This window comes from Podarcis muralis, chromosome 9 (genome assembly GCF_964188315.1).
Source record: "Podarcis muralis chromosome 9, rPodMur119.hap1.1, whole genome shotgun sequence".
NCBI classification, from domain to species: Eukaryota; Metazoa; Chordata; class Lepidosauria; order Squamata; family Lacertidae; genus Podarcis; species Podarcis muralis.
In genome coordinates, this window is record NC_135663.1 from 59,151,408 (window position 1) to 59,173,034 (window position 21,627).

At 43.0% G+C, this 21,627-nt stretch overlaps 1 protein-coding gene across 1 annotated transcript in view; it reads right to left on the reverse strand.

Annotated features, from left to right (window-relative positions):
• Positions 1-4,227: 4,227 nt before the first annotated feature.
• The window catches only part of GABRG1 (gamma-aminobutyric acid type A receptor subunit gamma1), a 71,597-nt gene continuing 54,197 nt past the window's right edge, over positions 4,228-21,627 (reverse strand). The window contains exons 6-9 of the mRNA XM_028744256.2: positions 20,623-20,760; positions 18,669-18,821; positions 16,573-16,784; positions 4,228-7,894 (exon numbers count right to left, since the gene is read on the reverse strand). Coding sequence (XP_028600089.1) covers positions 7,619-7,894; positions 16,573-16,784; positions 18,669-18,821; positions 20,623-20,760 — 779 coding nt within the window. The 3' untranslated portion in view covers positions 4,228-7,618. The remainder of the gene's footprint in view (positions 7,895-16,572; positions 16,785-18,668; positions 18,822-20,622; positions 20,761-21,627) is intronic.

Here is a 21,627-nt window from a genome sequence, read left to right on the forward strand (position 1 = left end):
CATTTGCACCTTCCTGCCTCGTCCCTCTCCCCCCCAGATAAACCACAGTGCTTCTGGTGGTGGGAGGTCAGGTCAGCAGCCTTGCGCCGCTGACCATTATTGCTTTTGGTCTCAGCCTAACCTACCCACAGGCCTGTTCTGGGGATTAAATGAGGGGGGGGGGAGACCACATATGCTACTTTGAGTTTCTTGGAGAAAAAGGTATGATAGAAATGCAAGAACCAAAACCAAACCAAACAATTGCACAAGGTACTTTTCATTAAACCTTGTAAAGAATGGTGGGAAATGCCATTTCAGGTGTCTAGCCTCTGGCGTATTCCTCAATAAAACGGTGCTACGAAACCTAAGCCGTCTCCCACACTTACAGATGTAGAACCCGCCATGATATCTACAAACCTTTTGATGTTGAGAGTGGAACACTTGATTGGTGTTATAATGGTGGAACAATGCATTCACTGAACATTTGTCCTGAGCGTTTATTTGCTGGGGCAGTCTTAAACCCAGAAACACCAACCGCTCAATCTTCTCACTCCTTGCTTGCTGTATTTGGGGAAGTTTCTGCGAGAGTTTCTCATACCCAGGGAAATGGTTTGCAGGCAGATGAGAAAAAGGAAAGCCATACCAGGTTCAAGTGAGACATTTGTTACCTGCCAAACTACGGTTCATTGCATTCCCATTTGTGTCTACGCTCACAGTACTAGGAAGAGCCGAAATTATTTCTCCAGGAAACAAATGAGGTACAAAGAAAACTTTTGTCAACAGACTGAAGCACTGTGTATTTATAAGCCAAGCAGCCGGAACTGCTTTAATATGCCACCCCAGTGTTTTACAGAATTTAGAGACAGTTCTTCTTCTTCCACTTTTCTGCCAATTATTTCATTATTATTATTAATTAAATTTATATACCGCCCTATAGCCACAGCTCTCAGGGCAGTCCACAGGATAAAAAGACAAAATACATCTTCAATATAAAAACAAGAACAACCCAGTATCCCCGGCCCCCGCAAATAATCAGAGAGGGGAAATAAAATTTAAAACACACATACACAATATTTGTAACAAACATATAAAAACAAGCACCCATCAGGTATCATCAAGGAATAGATTAAAAGATCAATTTAGCTGTCTTTTCAAATCAAAACATTTCAGCCACTGGATTCCCCCCCCCCCCCCAATTGCAACCATTCATAGAAGCTCTTTGATCCAGTGGAGGCTTCCAGGAAGGGGCGCTGGGAGGCAACTTTCTATTACTCCCCCTTCCTTCAGCAGCCCTTGCCCCCATTCCCAAATCTGATCCAAGGGTTGGATTTCTCTAATTGAGTCACTGACACCTCACAACCAAATAGAAGGGAAAGAAATCACAGAAAAGTGTCAAATGAAGATGAAGTAGCCTTGGCTTGTCTGCATCTTCCAACAAGAGGTTGAGCTCCTCCATAAAGGTAAAGGTAAAGGTACCCCTGCCCGTACGGGCCAGTCTAGCCAGACTCTAGGGTTGTGCGCTCATCTCACTCTATAGGCCGGGAGCCAGCGCTGTCCGCAGACACTTCCGGGTCACGTGGCCAGCGTGACAAAGCTGCATCTGGCGAGCCAGCGCAGCACACGGAATGCCGTTTGCCTTCCCACTGGTAAGCGGTCCCTATTTATCTACTTGCACCCGGAGGTGCTTTCGAACTGCTAGGTTGGCAGGCGCTGGGACCGAACGACGGGAGCGCACCCTGCCGTGGGGATTCGAACCGCCGACCATGCGATGGGCAAGTCCTAGGCGCTGAGGGTTTACCCACAGCGCCACCCGCGTCCCCTGAGCTCCTCCATATCACCTCCCAAATTCTACCATTGAACTCTGTGCTACTAAAATGATGACAGCAGACCTTACCTAGTGGTCAAGGACTGATCTGCACTACATAGAACATGTTGGCTTTCTACAACAGGGTAGGGAATCTGTGGACCTAAAGATGTTATGAATTCAAACTCCCATCAGCCTCAGCCAACATGGCCAATGGTTAGAAACAATGGGATTTTCCCCACCCCAACCCAGCCACATCTGAAGGGCCACTGGTTCCCCAGCCCTGTTATAGAACTTCAGTTGCTATGGCTTTCTGCGAAGAATGTGGGGAATAGTAATTTGGGGGTGTGGCTGCTTGTTTATTTAATCATTTATTTATTTAACATTTCTATACCACCAACACTGAAGAACCAAATATCATGGCAGCCAGAAAACAGCATAAAATTAACAATAACACTATATCAATAAAGGAAGTAAAAGTGCATTGCAGCTTAGTAGACCAGCACCCCTCAGAGAAGGTCTAGATGAAGAGATGCCACCTAAAAGCCATGGTGTTAGTGGACATAAGACAACCCTCAGAAGCATACAGCACTGCAGGGGGTATACAATGTAAGTTTTCAAGGTTCTTGAAAACTCTATAGGTAAAGGTAAAGGACCCCTAGACAATTAAGTCCAGTCAAAGGCAACTATGGGGTTGCGACGCTCATCTCGCTTTCAGGCTGAGGGAGCCGGCGTTTGTCCACAGACAGCTTTCCGGCTCATATGGCCAGCGGGACTAAACCGCTTCTGGCGCAAAGGGACACCGTGACGGAAACCAGAGCGCATGGAAATGCCATTTACCTTCCCACCACAGCGGTACCTATTTATCTACTTGCGTTGGTGTGCTTTTGAACTGCTAGGTCGGCAGGAGCTGAGACAGAGCAATGGGAGCTCACCCCGTCACAGGGATTCAAACTGCTGATCTTCGGATTGGCAAGCCCAAGAGGCTCAGTGCTTTAGACAACAGCGCCACCCCGCATCCCCTCAGATATTACAATCTAGCCCTCCTCACAGAATCATCCTTCCCAGGGTCTGCAGCCAAGAAAGAATTACTATTGTCTGTTGCTGTGTAATGTGGATGTGCTGGAAAGTATCTGACACACATTTCACCTGAGCAGTGGCCCTACTGGATAGACTTTTCTCTCAGCTTCCCACCCCACTCCCAATCTGTAATACGTAATGATACAGTCATTTAGGAATTGGCGTGTTTGAAGTATGGTCATCCCTAGTTAAGGATTTCTGTGGTAATCAGGAGCCTATCAGATTTGACTACACTGATAGCAAACAAACATATAACAGAGAGAAATGTCGCTGAATAATTTTACAGGCGTTGCTCCAAAATTACCAGAAGATAATAGTAGTAGTAATAATAATAATAATAATAATAATAATAATAATAATAATAATAATTGTACCCCTGCCCATCTTACTGGGTTGCCCCAGCCACTCTGGGCAGCTTCCAACAAAAACATTATTCAAACAGTTTGGTTAAGCCCTAGATCTATGTGGCAGCAAGTTAATGGCCCAGTTAATCAGAAAGGATACACATTACATTATCAGAAGCAATTATTACAGACTATAGAGACCAAAGTGGAACATTTGCAGTAATACAGTGACTTTAAAAAATGTTTTTAATAAAAGGAGCAAATCAAATAAAATCTATCTCAAAACTTCCAATTAAATATTTGAATAGGCTGATCCATCTATTGTAAATGCTTTCTATGAAGATACTTAAGGATGTGTTGTATTAAACGGGTGCTGAAGGCCTGGAGAAGAAGATCTGGCTGATTGATTTATGAATTCCAGCCTTCTGCTCCCTACCACTCCCGGACCTGGTCCTGCTCACCTCTCCTCTTGGACTTTTCTGACCATAGGAACATAGGAAAGTGTCATGCAAAGTCTCAGGCAGGGTTTTCTGCCAGTCCTACATGGAGATGCTGGGAATTGAACCATAGCTGTCAACATTTCCCTTTTTATAAGGGAAATTCCTTTATTCTGAATAGGATTCCTCGCAAGAAAAGGGAAAAGTTGACAGCTATGGATTGAACCTGGGACCTATAGCATGCAAAGAGATGCTCTACCACCAAGCTACGGCTGTTCCCCTTGTTTTCATTCCTGTAGACCACTCCTTGCTCAGCTCTTCTGTCTTGAGCTCCCACTTCAACTTCCATGGACCTGCATCCAGTTACTTAGGTGGCGATCAGCTCCTTTTCCTAGGCCTCAGAAGCCTGTTTCTCTTCTGGGTCCTTTTGCCTTCTCCCTCTCCAGCACCTGAACAGCTAATTCAACGGCAGCCAATAAAATCTCTGAATTTTCCGATATTTAACTGCCAGTGGCTTTGCAGCCGCCACTACTCCTACAAATTATCTGAGTGCATTATAACATAGATAGCAAATAAGAAGAGGTAAAGTGGTATATTTTATTAGATCAGTCTCTGTAGGTTAAGGAATACTGAAGACAACGAGTTCACAGAACTCTCCACCATGAAGAATAGGAAAACCATACAATTCTCTGCCTATATACAGCTAGAGAATTTCAAACATCAATATTTTTTCAGTCACTTCAGACAGATAATGGACTAGTCACAAAACACTAGCACATCAGACCATTTTATTACAAAACATTAAACCAAGAAGTAGTTGTTGGATGACTCTAGAAGCAAAGAGATGTACTTGAACTATTTTCCTGCACATTTTAACCGTTTTCTTTTCCCCAGCCGAATATTCCACAGATGTTTGCCAGATTGTCTTAGAACACCATTTAGGGCATCCCAAGTCCACCTGTCTTCCACAGCAGACATAAAATGTGAAGGGAAAGCATACATCTCAAAACCCACAGTAGACATTTGCCATTGGGCTATGACCAGTCATAGCTTTCTCAAACACATTCACAGCCTGTCCCTGAGTTTAGGGTTGGGTGTTTTTTTACAGCAAACAAAATGCTTGCTCAGGCAACGACATGAAGTGTAATGCCAGTAAGTGATTCTCGTTGACAAGGTCGCTTGTGGGACAAGGTGTGTGGCTTCATAGAATGCGCTGGAGGCTATCTGATTTTTTAAATTTATTTACACGATTGCCAGTCGGCCATTTTGTGTCCCACATTTAGGTACATCACAAATAGTTACAACTGTCATACTTAGACTCTGTATGACGGGATTTGTTTTCAGGATATAGGCAGCTGTGGTGGAGGCAGTGTACCTGTATGAGACACACCTTCGTTCTGTCATCAGATCCAGTTCTAGTCAAGCCACAGGCAAAACAAGGTGAGGAAAAATGGAACGAGGCAAAGGAAAAGCCAGGAGGCTCAAAAGATGTGATACCAAAAAGGCACCAATGGGTCTGTAGCCAGAATTAGAAACAGAGTTCCCAAAATGCTCAGATTAATGAGCAAACTGAAACTGGGAGCCTTTGTAGGATCGAAGAGTATCACGTTCTGTAACCCATAGTTGCTGAGAAGCTGACATGATTAATCTCTCCAGAGCCAAGTGGTGTTGTGCAGGCCGAACCACAATTGACAACGGCATGGCTCCAAGTGACTGACAGGAAATCCGTCATGAGAATACACTATTTTCCTGAAAGGATCTGTTCTAAAAAGCCTTTACAAAAAGTTTTAAAACCTAACAAATCTGGTGGTTGGTGGTTGCCATACAATGGTGAGCCCAGGGCAACTAGTCAATCACAACACAACAAGCGTGGGGCAAGCTGTGGCGACGTCCTGTGGTAATTTCTGCCCCTCCTCTTCTAGAACATCCTTACATCTAAATAATTGTTAAAGGAGCTCTTTGCATTTATCTTTAACTTTCTGGCCCATATCTCAGCTCAGACTGGAACCCATGAGATGACTTTAAAGAAATATCATCTCTGTAGTTTTCTGCATTTCAATGTGGATTGCTCCTTGACAGGGCGACCTAAGACATTTTGCTTTCACAGATGAAAAGGTGAACCACTCTCCCATTGCCAAGTTAAGGTGCACAATGCCCAAAGCTGGCCAAGTCATGTTGACATCTGAGGGAGACAATATCTCTCATCTATGCATGAGGGGTTTTCTAGTAACTTCTAGTGATTTCCAACACTCCACTATAATATGACATACAACTTTTCCTATGAATAGCATTTCATCATCTGTCTTGTATGTCCAAATCTCATGGTTCTTATGTTTCCAAATGTATTTGCCACCTCTGCATGGTCCTGCTCTGTGGCATGACTGGAACTGATGACACCACTTGGGAGAAACTAACAATGGGGTTATATATCACATTAGTGCTGCCCAGACCTCTGGGAGGGACAATGCTAATGGGAAGCAAGATTGTGACATCTCACCCTATGTGATCTCCTCGATTCCAGTGTCCCTGAAGATGTGGCGAATAGCATAAAGAATTCCTTGATCTGACGCGATTCCACATTTCGGTTGCCCATGAAGATGAGTGGGCTTACACAAAAAGTATCGGGCCTGAAGAAAAACCTTGTTTTAAGTGCACCTTTTGAGGCATTATTCTGCTGCTTTCTGCTTCCTCATGTGACATGACCAAAGAGAGGCAGCAACAACACCACTTAAAAGTAACACAGATCTTGGATTTCTGGTGCACTTCAGTTTATACCAAAGACAGCTGGGAGGAGGGGTCCTTTTCTGGGATGTTGTGTTGTGTGGCAGGAGTCTCTCAAAAGTGATGACAAATAGACTTCTTCTTTTTTAAGGAAAACATGTAACAAATGTGACATATAAACCACTTTGATCTCCCCTCCCCCCTAAAATCAAGTCGTATATAAATTTTATGAAATAAATAAATATAGGGCAGAAAGGACCCAGAAGTATCATGATTTGATGTAACATGCTGGTTGCATGCTGCTCTCATCTCTTTAGGCAAATGAGTATCTTGTTCATAGTCCAACATATTTCCATATGAAACAATATTACACAGAGGAACAGAGAGCTAAAAACATGAGAGGGGTGGTCAATTAGCAAGGCCAAACTACATGTGGGAGATCCAAGAATGAATTTTCCAACCTCTTATTTAAAACCTCTGAGCATTTCAACAATGGAATTCTCTCTCACACATGCCAAAGCTCTGAATAGCCCTGATGGAGTTGAAGGATATCTGCAATACAGATACAGATCTTTCCTTTCCCCATCTAATGGCAGCCCAATTCCAATGATTCCAATCTCCAGGGCTGCTTTTAAAGGTTAAATACAAATACATCAGGGAATTCGATCATGAATTACCCCCACAGAATCACATGTAGTTTGGTCTTCAGTTTCATTTTTCAGCCCTATCCAAAAGTTGGTCTGAGCAGGATAAACTGGTTTGAGCTGACTTCATCACATTAAAGTGATTTATTTGTCAATGGGCTTAAATCCAATTACTCTGTGAACATAAGCTGTTGACTAAATCTTTCTTCAGAGTAGTCTCGGTTTCCTAAGGCTTTGTCAGCTTTGGTGTAAGAGCTGCAACAAAATTATCCACTTCAAACAATTATTGTTCTCTCTAAACAAATCATAAGGAAATTAGTTTTTTCTAGTTTTTAAACCATGGATCTTTGTAAAAATTAGTGCAAAAATGATGGAAAACATAAAAAAAACACCAACTTTCCAAATGGGTTTTTTTCAACCAGCTTTGTAAATGGTCAAGATAGAAAAGTTCTAGTCAACATTTTCTCAATTTCATTTCCGCATCTTGAAATGTCAACATAAAAACAAAATGAAATGATACGCTGGGCTTTAACCTTTTAATCTTATTTACTGCGGTGTGTTTCAGAGTGTCAGTTATCCCTTTTTTCAAGATTGTCAAATATCTGGCATTTATAGGTAAAGGTAACCAATCCAGTAGACAAGGTTGAACAAAGCGAAGGCCGTGGGAAAGAAGATCCGGGAATAGGAGTCAATTTTGGCCACGCGGATGTGTATTCGTCCTTCTCTCCACGATCCCGTGCGGCAGTCGTCAAAGCAACAAAAGAAGCTGGTGCAGTCTTTCCCTTCAAGGCACTCATATCCATAATTGCCATGATGTTCTTGAAGGTGACGGAGATTGTTGATTGGAATTAACGTTGATCCAGGGCGGACAGGAAGTGCAGGAGTCTAAAGAAAATGATAACAGGCTAAGGCTCAGCTTTTACGAACTAGTTAAAAGCCCGTCAAGTTCAATGGAGAGAGGAGAAAAGAAGAGATGAGCTTCTCAACCCCACTCTGTTAGGAATCACCATTCCCCTTACCTCTCTATCCCCACTTAATTCACCTTCAAACTCCTTTGAGAACAAGGGTCAGTCAATTATTCCAATGTCCTGGTCATGTTCCTTTCTCCTCTGTTTTATTTCTCCTCAAATGATGTATTGCTTCATCCGCCTCTCCTGGTATGTTCCATGGAGGACCTTACGGTCTTTAAATAAAAACATCTTGGAGGTCAAAGCCACAGGGAGGTTGGGCTGGCCTCAACCAGAGCCAGGGCTTTTTCGGCTGCGGCTCCGATCTGGTAGAACGCTCTGTCACAAGAGACTAGGGCCGTGCGGGACTTGACATCTTTCCGCAGGGCCTGCAAGACAGAGCTGTTCCACCAGGCCTTTGGCCAAGGCACAGTCTGACCCCCTCCTTCGATAATCCTCATAGAACTCTAGCCCAATGGTTGCCATTAATTTGGTTTTGAATTGATTTTAGAATGAATTGATTTTGGAATGCATTTCAATTAATTGATTGTGATTTTATCTAAACTGTGTTACTTTTATTGTTGTTAGCCGCTCTGAGCCCGGCTTCGCCTGGGGAGGCCGGGATATAAATAAAATTATTATTATTATTATTATTATTATTATTATTATTATTAAAGTTATGAAGTTTATTATCAGCTTCGTTTCTCTCTGGACTTTGTTATTCAAGCGACTCTGCTTTATTATTATTATTAAAGTTATGAAGTTTATTATCAGCTTCGTTTCTCTCTGGACTTTGTTATTCAAGCGACTCTGCTAACACATCACACATTATGTTTTTGGGTGTCTTAAGTTGGCCCAGCCATTAGACAGGGTGGGCCTGCTACCTCAGGCAGCAGAAACCCTTGAGATGCCACTCCCATGGGCACCCTGCTTACACCGCCACTTCCACCAGTGGTGGAGAAGCAGTGCCAACAATGGTGCCAATTTCAGGCAAGGTCATGTCCGTTTCAGGTGAGATCTCACCTGAAGTTGGTGTGATCTCACCTGAAATCAGTGTCGATGGCACTTTTCTGTCAGTGGTGGATGAAGCAGAGTGAGTGGCAGAAGGTGGCAGTAGCGGCAGAAAGTGGTGGCAGGTGTGGTCTCAAGCAGTGAAATGGAACACGCCGCCCCTGTTTGGTGTACACCTAAATCATCAAGTGTACACCTAAACATACACATGTCAGCGCACAGCAGTAAACAATGTGTCAAATGAACACTCTGTGGGGAAACCTGGGCTTGTTTCCCAGCAATTAAGCAGCTCTGCTTTCGTCATTTGTCCTCCAAGCCATTATTTATCATTATCTTCTTCAAGTTTTGACTAAATCTTCAGTGCTATCTTCCTAATGTGGATGATGCATAGTTTCTGAACTTAGCAGTACCACTACAGTTCATATATTTAAATGTCCAAGGAGGAGCATTATGCATGCCTAAAATAGTTTACTGTGGGCACAGTTTACTGTAGGCACATCAGATGTCAAAGAAATAAACAACTATCTGACTTTTAGAAGACATCTGAAGGCAAGCCCTGTTTAGGGAAGTTTTTAATGTTTGAACTTTTATTCTGTTTTTAATGCTATGTTGAAAGCCGCCCAGAGTGGCTGGGGAATGTATGTATGTATGAAGAAACAAATATAAATAATATAAATATAAATAATATAAATATAAATATAAATATAAATATAAATATAAATATAAATATAAATATAAATATAAATATAAATATAAATATAAATATAAATATAAATAATATAAATATAAATATTATTTAGTTCCAGTAGAGAATGAAGTGGGATGCAAGGGACCTTGCTCACAACAAAAATCTTAAGTAACAAGATCTGCAAAACAGTGCAGTTTTAATAGGTCCTAATAGGCCAAAGGGTAAGACGTTTTAGAGAGATAAGTATGTGGTTAAGTTCACTATCCAATACGCATGTCGAAAGACCAAATGCTAGAATAATGGAAGGTTAATGCTAAAGATGTATTTGTTTAATTTAAGTGTGTTTGCATCCTACTTTTCTTCCATCATGAAAGTCAAGGTATACGTGCGATTATAGGGTAATATAAATGCAAGGATTAGGAATCTAATCATATGGAGCCTAATAACTCAAGTTACAATATTATTAGACCCAAGAGTTTGTGAAATGTTGACTTTTCAGAGATAGTGCCGTGTCTCAGAATGAAGGTCTTCAAAGCCTGTTCATAACCCAGGAATGGAGCTGAAATAGTCCAGTAACCATTAGAGCTACTCAAATTTACTGAAATTATATGATTAAATTTTAAATAGGTATTTTCATACAAGCTGCTTTTTCAGCATTCTTGGTAGCGTTTAGGATCTAACTGAGCCAATTACCATCTGCAGTGTTGTTAAAATGCAATGCTTAAACACATTTTAATACAGCAGGCAGATAATTTCCTCTTTGTGTGAAGAAATAAAAAGTTTTGGATGGGACACAATTCTGACATATTGGTTACTAAACGATGATATCTTGCCAGTAGAAAGAATCTAATCTCCTTAATTGAACTGTAAGTGTTGCGGAAAAGAGGTGGCATCAAAGATGGGTATTATTCCTCTACCACCAAATGGCCATATTAATTAACTGTACCTGTACAATTTATGCAAGTTTTTTTATATATAAAAAAAGCATTAAAGGAGCTCTTATTGCTGCCATTATTTCATTGTATAAATGCTATTATTTCCATGGAATTGTCATATATACTGATAGCAATCTCAGTCAGTTCTCTCCCTATGTGGATCTCAATGTGGCAAAAGTGGTACCATCCATGCACAAGAGGGGCAGATCAGTAAGCTTGGGATAACCGAAAGGTTTTCAGAATTACAAAAAATAAAAATAAAAAAATTAGGGGGGGAAACACCTAAGGACCGTCATAAAACGTTTTTCCACTACACTGATGGCACAGAGGGGAACTGGAAGCTGCTCTTCCAGTTTATGCAGGGAGCTTTCTGTGCATGAAATAATACACAAATCAGAACTGGGGTACTTCTTTTTCTGTGGTAGGCACCTGTCAGATTGTGCTGTTTTAGGCAGCTGTCCAGGCTGTCTATACAGAAGCTAACAAGTAAGCAATGAAAGAATAGGTGTTTGCTTTGGCAATAATTTAAAAATTACCAGCAATGAATACACACACAGGGTTGTGTTCAACATTAGCCTTACTCATATTAATGACTAATGCGGCAGCTAGACAGGTGAGTGGGAGCGGCTGTTGAGAACATATAACACCGGTCTTGAAAGACCTACATTGGCTCCCAGTACGTTTCCGAGCACAATTCAAAGTGTTGGTGCTGACCTTTAAAGCCCTAAACAGCCTCTGTCCAGTATACCTGAAGGAGTGTCTCCACCCCCATCGTTCAGCCCAGACACTGAGGTCCAGCACCAAGGGCGTTCTGGCAGTTCCCTCACTGTGAGAAATGAGGTTACAGGGAACCAGGCAGAGGGCCTTCTCGGTAGTGGCGCCCGCCCTGTGGAACGCCCTCCCATCAGATGTCAAGGAAATAAACAACTATCTGACTTTTAGAACACATCTGAAGGCAGCCCTGTTTAGGGAAGTTTTTAATGTCTGGTGCTATTATTATTATTATTATTATTATTATTATTATTATTATTATTATTATTATTATGTTGAAATTAGAGGGCATGAGCAATGTAGGTCCATTAAATTCAGTGGGTGTACTGGAGCTTAGATACAACCCTCTGTCTGGAAAGTGAAAATGTGGTGAATTCAAGCTGCTGTAAAGATTGGTTTTAGCATTAAGGTTTGATATAATGCACAGTGAATTAAATATGAGACGATGCTTTCTGTCCTAATTCTTAACTTAGCCATTCTTCCATTTCGGAAAGCTCTTTGCAGTCCTCATGATTCCAGTTCAGTGATCCTTTATTACCATGCTTGGGAATTTCCATATTTTTTTTAAAAAAATCTCAACATCATAGTAACGAAAAGTAACTTCTTATTTATTTATAGGAGAGGGCTAAATTTATATATTGCTTAATGATATGCTCCATATTAATATTTTAGTATGTTTACCCTCTGGGGATTATTAAATGTTCATGTTTCTGTGCACTGGTCTCTTTTGAAGTTCAAAATAATTGAAGAGGCGAATGGTAATTGTTATTTAGAGTGACTGGGACAGTGGTATAAAAAAAGGAGCTCTCTCCAAACATAACAAAATGACTACAGAACATCACCCAGGTACCCTGTGACAAATTTCAAACAATATCAAAATGATTAGAGGACTGGAAGAAGCATGGGTTCTTCATTACTCTCTAGCTGAAGTGCATATAGACGAAGAAAAGGAAAAATCTAGAGTGCTTATTATGTTTTGGCTCCTAGTGGCAACCTTATGGGAAATTTAGTACCACGGAAATCAATGGTGGAAGTGAACATAATTATGTGCAAGTGTGTGACTGCCAAGTATTGATATACATTTACCTGAGATTTCTATCTCACTAAGCAAGGTTGCACGGCATGCAAAAACTGAAAGCCAGCTTCAAAATTCTGTGCTATATGCAAAATGTATGTAGCACAATATTCAGCAATCGTCTGTCATTGCATTCTTAGCAAAGAACTGAAGACGTCTCTCCAGCACTGTCTCTGGGCTCTGCTTTTATACAGTGGTACCTCTGGATAAGTACTTAATTCGTTCCGGAGGTCTGTTCTTAACCTGAAACTGTTCTTAACCTGAAGCACCACTTTAGCTAATGGGGCCTTCTGCTGCCGCTGTGCCGCCGGGGCACGATTTCTGTTTTTATCCTGAAGCAAAGTTCTTAACCTGAAGCACTATTTCTGGGTTAGCGGAGTGTGTAACCTGAAACGTATGTAACCTGAGGTACCACTGTACTGACCAAAACTGCCAGCTCCACCACCTGTTCTAGTTTGTACCCTTTAACACAGAGGGCTCTCCCCAGACCCAGCCAGATTTTTAAAACCAAACCAACCAGATTTTTAAAAAGATGTCTCTGTACACATTCACAGCTTAACATACGGTGAGGTCCTTTTTCTTCACTGTGTTTGAAACTGTATTTGCACCTTATTGTACACATGAGCATGGTTGGAAATGATTGTAAGTTGTCCACTATGTATCTGCATCAGTGGGTGGAGATGGGATGGTGATGGCTTTAGCCAATGAGCAGTTCTCCATTTGGGTCGAGGCCGGTTTTTGAGTGGGAAAGCATTAAAATGCAGTAGTTCACAAGAAACGACAGGATGGATGTGGATTGTGACTAATGCCACGTGTTCACAGCTTCCCTAGTCAGTGTTGGGAGCAATGGGGCTGGCCCTATGATGAAGCAGAGTGAGGCAGCTGCCTCAGGCAGCAGATGCTGAGGCGCGGGGACTGGATGGAGGTGGGAGTGCTATGTGGTCTGCCCTATACCCCCTACGCTAGCCTCCTGTCCTCAACTGCAGTGGAAGACACTGTCCTTTCACCAGTAGTGGAGTAAGAGTCAACTAGAAGTCCAGTTGGCTTCTGTTTGTACCTAGAGGAAGGGTGCCATTTGCCTCAGGCGGCAAAATGTCTTGAGCCAGCCCTGGAGAGCACACGGGAGTAAATGGGAGTGTGTGGACAGCCTATATAAAAATGGGCACCGTGCAGGACTACACAAAACAGAGCAGGCACATGTGATCATAGCCTTTTCCAAATACCAGCTCATGTACTGACACCACAGTGAACTGTCCTACACTTGAGTAGGACCCTGGTAGAGACACATGCCCAACTGGCATGTTCTCTCCCTCCTGGTCTTTCATTCGGGAGCTTCAAAAGCTTTCTTCAGCCCGAACATCATGGCGACCGATGCATACAGATACCGGCACACTTAGGGATCCACAGAGTTTGCGCATCTTGCGTGACAGACCTCAGCAACTCAGCATTTCTGCTAATCTACTTTATTTACATATAAGCACACATGGAGCACCGCAACATGGCTCCCTCTCTCTGTCTCTAGCATCAGACAGCAAAGAGAAAAAGAACAAAGGACAATAGTCCCACTTCACGGAACACAGTAACACAAACATCCTGTCTCCATCACTTCCCACTCAAAACATATACCGTCATGTGATAGACAAAAATCCCATGACTGCAATCATGGAGTAGGAATATTGTTCTGCTATACTCGCACTGAGTTCCTCCCCCAGGGCAGTTTTTTCCAGGGCGGGAAATGGACAGACACGAATACGGTTGGCCTAGTAGCACAGTCCTTTTTGCACCATCCAATGGGCTGATAGTCACCTTGGAGCCAGAAAAAGAGTCAGGTGAGCGCAGTGGTGGAGCTTCATGCTCTGGCACCAGGGGCGGAGAGCAAGTGGGGGCGTGGCTGGTGCGTATCCCGGAGGCATGGCATACCACCCACAGGGGGAGCAGCCATGATGGCACCCCATCGGGATCATGGTGCCAGGGCCGGTGCACTCCCTTGCCCCCCTCTTCCTCTGCCAGTGAGTGAGCGTTTTTCCATCTTTGCTATTTGACTCACTATAGAACACATAATAATTTATAATAATAATAATTTATTATTTATACCCCGCCCATCTGACTGGGTTTTCCCAGCCACTCTGGGCAGCTTCCAACAAAACACTAAAATACAATAATATTATTTTGATATAATTACATAAACAGAGACAGACCCATGCTATGGCTATCTCTCCCGTAACTAAGCAAACTGCTGATTCATGGATAATTTGAGGTTGTTGTTGTTGTTGCAAACAAAATGGCATGAACAGATGGAGGGGTTTTGCTAACCTAAGAAACAAAATGTATACCCGGTAGATGGTGCTGCCACTGCTATGAGGACTAATGCTGAGGCATTTGCTTGTCAGGATAAAACAAACAAACGGAGGGGTTGAGTCAGCCTAGGAGTTGGTGGGTCCTGAGCCAGCTCCACTGCCCTCACATGACTGCACTGCGTCTACTCGTGATCAGCCTTCACCACCTCCATCTTCCTTCCTTCCTGGCTGGTGTGCTTGGCAGGGCTGCAGAAATGAAGATGGCCCCACCACTCCAGGAAGACTACTGGGCAGCAAGTGGGGTTTGGATTAAAACATTGCCAAGTTAAAAAAAAAATAGAAAGGAGGGAGGGAAATGGGCTAAAATGAATTGTTCTGAATTTTGTAAGAACGGGTGATATTTTAAATACAGTTATTGTCAGTATTGAATTTGTAAACGAGATTAATTTGGGTTTTCCTTTGTAAATTTTGACATCAATACAGTGGTGCCCCGCAAGATGAATGCCTCGCAAGACGAAAAACTCGCTAGACGAAAGGGTTTTCCGTTTTTTGAGTTGTTCCGCAAGACAAATTTCCCTATGGGCTTGCTTCGCAAGACGAAACGTCTTGCGAGTTCTTGCGAGTTTGTTTCCTTTTTCTTAAAGCTGCTAAGCCGCTAATAGCCGCTAAGCTGTTAATAGCCGCTAAGCCGCTAATAGCCGCTAGGCCGCTAATAGCCGTGCTTCACAAGATGAAAAAACCGCAAGATGAAGAGACTCGCAGAACAGATTAATTTCGTCTTGCGAGGCACCACTGTAATAAAGTTTTTTTTAACTGTTTTAATGTTACAGAAGAAAGTAATGGGCTTGGCCCCAACCACCCCCATCCTTGCAATTAAGGATGTAGAATTTGGGAGTCCACTTTCACTCAGCTTTATGGTACAGAGTGCTTGGCACAATCCATCCTGGGTGTGAAGAGATCCCATTAGGGCATGGTTGGGGAACATGCAGCCCTTTGGTTGTTGTGTTTCACTCCTGCGAACCCCAGCCAGAATTATGGGAGTTGGAGTCCAATAATACCTGGACGGCCACAGGTTTCCCCATCCCTGCCTTAGAGTATATCTGACCTCGATTTTTCCTACTCCCCATGCAATATGAGAACTGGGAGGACTATGTAAGGTAAAGGTAAAGGTACCCCTGCCCGTACGGGCCAGTCTTGCCAGACTCTAGGGTTGTGCGCTCATCTGACTCTAGAGGCCGGGAGCCAGCGCTGTCCGCAGACACTTCCGGGTCACGGGGCCAGCGTGACAAGCTGCATCTGGCGAGCCAGCGCAGCACACAGAACACCGTTTACCTTCCCGCTGGTAAGCGGTCCCTATTTATCTACTTGCACCCGGGGGTGCTTTCAAACTGCTAGGTTGGCAGGCGCTGGGACCGAACGACGGGAGCGCACCCCGCCGCGGGGATTCGAACCGCCGGCCATGCGATCGGCAAGTCCTAGGCGCTGAGGTTTTACCCACAGCGCCACCCGTGTCCCTGGGGGGACTACGTACCTGTCCTTTATTCCTGCTAAACTCTTCCCTTCTGCTTGGTCACGGAATGGAATTTCTGGCTATGATATTATCCAGCATCATACAACCAAAGGATTGTATCAAATTAAAGACGTAGGCTGAATTCAGACTATCCTACAACACCATTATTTAAGCATTCCCAAGGATGCTGTCTGTAAACCTTAAAGCACAGTGTTGTTGTTTGCTAAAATGTCAGGTCCGCAACCTTGCTCCCGAAACATTTCCTTCATAATCAAACGTTAGGACCGAGGAGATAAAAATGCTAGAATTCTCTAGCTATTTACACTTACTGAGGACTTGTTTTTTGATTTCTTGTCTTTCTCTTTGGCCCCCTTTTTGTTGTTGGTGAAATAATGCAAGGTGCCATACTCCACCAGGGCAGCAAACACAAAAATGAAACACACAGAGACAAAAAGGTCCATTGCTGTTATGTAGGAAACCTTGGGAAGGGACTTCCTTGCAATTGTACTCAGCGTGGTCATGGTCAACACAGTGGTGATGCCTGTTAAAAAATAAATATAATAACAGAAATGGTTTCACCAAGAGAACTCGCAACAATGCTTAGGCTGTAACCCTATACCCCCTTGACCTGGGAATAACCCCCACTGTGAGTGCTGGACTAGATAGACCTTTGGTTTGATCTAGCAGGGCTCTTCTTAAGGTTCTTAGGAGCTCAGTCGGGCTTACTTCTAAGTAGACACACATAGGATTACAGTAATATCTTGGTTCTCGAATGGCTGAGTTGACAAAAAATTCAGCTCCCGAATGCCACCAACCCGGAAGTAAGTGTTCCAGTTTTCGAACATTTTTTGGAAGCTGAACATCCAACGCGGCTTCCACTTGAGTGCAGGAAGCTCTTGCAGCCAATCAGAAGCCTTACCTTGGTTTTCGAATGGTTTCAGGAATCAAACGGACTTCCGGAAGAGATTAAGTTCAAGAATCAAGGTATGACTGTATGCTGTTAGGTGTTAATATTCTAGAGATGATTAAGCTATGGAAACATTTGTGTGACGTAAATACCAAAGGCAGTAACAATTTGGTTCTACAAGGATGCAAACTCATGAAAATATAGATCCAATTCTGGTTTTGGTTACATATTTTTAGTGTTTTAACTGGATTATTTTGGTCAGGCACTTTTCAAACCTGCTGGCTGGAAAGCAGGATAGAAATAGAAGCAAGCAAGCAAATGAAAGCATTGTTACTGCAGGCATCCTTTTACACACTCACACACACACACACACACACACACACACACACAATTAGACTCTGTGTACTTCTCAGAATAATCAAAGCAGTACTCATATTTACGTTTTAAGGTTACATATATCTCTTAAGACTTTTTAACCCCACTAATTTTTCTATTTTGTTCATTATAGAAAAAGTTGCTGCATAGGTTTTAGCTCATTCTTTACATTTGTTGTTTTAAGGGTATTTTAATAACAGGTTTAATCATGCTTTGCTATAGAAGGCTTTGTGGCTGAAAAACAAAATGCAGCTAAATATAGATTTCACCTTTCTTGTCTGCCTATTCCTCCATTTACCATTTTCTCAAACAGCACAAAGGACTGATGACCCTGTTCACATGGTGTTTTCTCAACAAAGCAACCTATTTAACAATTAAAATCACTATTGCGTTCAGTTATTTAATTTGGAAGTCCAAAGGGAGCTCAGATGGGGTGAAAGCAGGGGACAGAACACAGAGTTTGGTACCTAAAGGTATATAGTTGTCACCAAATGTTCCAAGTTATGACTTACTCATATGGCCAGCATGGTTCCTGTTTTAAAATGAGACCAGATGGATGCCTTTGTGGGAAGTCTTTGTGTATCTTTACTAGAGCTGAGAGGGACGCGGGTGGCACTGTGGTCTAAACCACAGAGCCTAGGGCTTGCCGATCAGAAGGTCGGCGGTTCAAATCCCCGCGACAGGGTGAGCTCCCGTTGCTCGGTCCCTGCTCCTGCCAACCTAGCAGTTCGAAAGCACGTCAAAGTGCAAGTAGATAAATAGGTACCACTGTGGTGGGAAGGTAAATGGCGTTTCCGTGTGCTGCTCTGGTTCGCCAGAAGCGGCTTAGTCATGCTGGCCACATGCAGGCTCCCTTGGCTTGTAAAGCGAAATGAGCGCCGCAACCCCAGAGTTGTCCGCGACTGGACCTAACGGCCAGGGGTCCCTTTACCTTTACTAGAGCTGAGCCAAGAGTTCAGGTTCTCTTAAAAGGTGAGGAATGGGGTGGGGGTTGGAGGGGCAGACTGGAAAAGTTCTTTTCTTGTTCATGAATTTTTCTACGCCACAAAGAGAGGGCATAGTTTTTAAAAAACTTTTTTTTTTAATGCATGCCACCACATACAGGAGCGTACATGAAGATGGGGTTGGAAAGAGAATAGCTACCTAATGATGTCCTTGCAGGCACTGCATCTTTATTAATCCAGAACGAGACCCAGGAAAGGACGACTGTCAATATGCAAGGAATGTACGTCTGAATGGTAAAATACCCCATACGCCTGCTCAGAACAAAGAAAATCGTCATGACAACGTAATCCCCTGCAAGGAAAAGAAAAGAAATTCGGTCAGTTATATCCTGCAAGTGATCTCTTGTTATCTCTTCCACTCTCCCACCAAAAGAACACCTTATAATGTGGATGGGAATTTGCTGCTGGTGAAGTGCTCTCTGATCAAATATCCTCAATGTTTTATGGAAGACCAGTGGACAGGGAGCCTGTGGACCAGGAGAAGCCAAAGAAGTCGAGAACTGTATGTTTGCTCTAATTGCCACAGAAGGTCAAAGTGAGCAGCTGGGAGGTGAAGGGAAACTGTAATTATTTTCTTGTTGTTCTTAGGAATGATGGGGGTTCTGTTCATTGTTTTCTGTATCATGGAAACTCAATAAAACCATAGGTTATTAAAAATAAATTACTAAATCTTCGCCTATTTGGCTTCTAACAAAGAAGTCGACAGTAACTCTCTAGTTAGTATAATATCAAACCCGCTGTGAAAGGGTGTGTACTTGGTGTACCATGAGGTGGGATCCTTCCTCCCTGTTGACCCAATAAGACACAGATGCACCCAGACTGCACGGAGGTGCCTGCAGTGGGTGAGTGGGGTGTTGTGCATGGCACACTGCTCCCAGGTTCTTGCTACTTCCTCAAACACAGCAGACAGCACCATGGAGGAAGGTTGGAGACACACAATGGGAAGACTCTGGAGGGGACTGCTTAGGGGCAAACACTCTGCAGTGTGGGAACTAGACACAGGTATGAGGGAAGTGCACTCTGTGATGGCCAGAGCTGCTTTGGTCTGGGGGGAAAAGATTGAGTAAGGTTCATTTTCACATTCTACTACAGTGGTGCCCCGCAAGACGAATGCCTCGCAAGACGAAAAACCCACTAGACGAAAGGGTTTTCCGTTTTTCGATGCACTTCGCAAGACGATTTTCCCTATGGGCTTGCTTGCTTCTTGCGAGTCTTGCAATTTTTTTCACTCCCCCCCCCTTTTTCTAAGCCGCTAAGCCGCTAATAGCCTTTTAGCCGCTAAGCCGCTAAGCCTTTAATAGCCGCTAAGCCGCTAATAGCCTTTTAGCCGCTAAGCCGCTAAGCCTTTAATAGCCGCTAAGCCGTTAATAGCCTTTTAGCCGCTAAGCCGCTAAGCCTTTAATAGCCGCTAAGCCGCTAAACCACTAATAGCGCTAATCCGCTAAGCCGCTAATAGGGTTGCTTCGCAAGACGAAAAACCCGCTAGACGAAGAGACTCGCTGAACGGATTATTTTCGTCTTGCGAGGCACCACTGTATATGAGTGAAAATATCAGAGTCTGAAACATTACTCTGAGGTTGTTACAGGTAGGAAACACACACACACACACACACACACACACACACACACACACACAAATCTTCCACCAAAAAATGAGTCCAGAATAGGAATGTCAGAGAATTCTGACAAATAAGGACACAGGAGTAGAAACTGCCCAAGTCTGCCTATTCATTTCACATCCAGAATGGAAATCAATCCCGTGAATACAATCAGTATTAGTTGTTGTTGTTTTCAGTCTGCAAACAATATTTCCTCCTTTGCCCTTAGCGTTTTTGTTTCCTTTACACTGCAGTGAACGAGGTGGAATAACATCACAACTCAATTTATATAATCAGTTACATCAATTGTGTAAGTTATGTGATTTCGTTGCAGCAGAGATCGAGATCAATAGTGCTGTTTTTAACAGAAGATGAGCTGTAGTGGGACAGAAACAGTGTTGCATGTGATGAAAACAGGGGGAAACAGAAAACAATGTCTACTTGCATCCATAGTCCAAAAATATCTAGTTTAAATAAATGTGGTTGTTTCCTTACCGGACTGTGTATGGGAGATATCTGTTGTATTACGTAAGCCTACAAATGCAAATTGATACAATCTCCAGTATTTGGGATCTGCCACTTCCACAGAGGACTTTTTCCATTTGTATATAATTTCATTCCTCGGATATCCATCTAGAAGATAGTAGCACAACATTTGTACAAAACATCAAGCACGCTGTAGCAGTGAGGGGTGGTGTAATGCAGATACAGAATGTTTTAGCATGTTGTCTATAACTACAGAACAACGTTCAGAGAATAGTCCAGTTCCACGAATGGGTAAACGGCTTGTGGAGGTAAATAAGGAGGCTTTTCCAAGTTATTGCTAAGAGTGATGGAAGACAGCCTTCAATTAAGAAGTTAACCACCCTTTGCAATAGATTTGAGTAGATTTCAGGGCCGTGTGTGTACCATGATTCCATTATTAGACCTGAAAATATATTCTTGGAAGTCTTACAGGCAATGCCTGCTGAAATCTCGGAAGCTGAAAGGGGCTGTTGAATATGATTTACTGAAGTTAGTAAAACCAGCATAAAGTATGCAAGTGATAAAAAAAGAAAATCAGAATTATGCATACTACAAGGAAGTATTGATTTACATGGGGGGGGGCGGTGCTTGAACATGGAGTGGAGGACAGTAAGTGTGAATAAGCTGAGTCTTTGAAGGGAACGAATTCTGAAAGCACTTCCAATCTGGAGGACTAAAATAAAGGACAGCAATAAATCACAGTTTAAAGACATACGTAGTGGTTACATTTTATCCCCAATTAAGTTTAAGAACTGGAAAGAAACTGTTTAGATTAAGTGAAGGCGGTGAACGTCCTGTGTGAGTGTCTGGAGGCGGTTGGAGGATGGATGGCGGCTAACAGATTGAGGTTGAATCCTGACAAGACAGAAGTACTGTTTTGGGGGGACAGGAGGCGGGCAGGTGTGGAGGATTCCCTGGTCCTGAATGGGGTAACTGTGCCCCTGAAGGACCAGGTGCGCAGCCTGGGAGTCATTT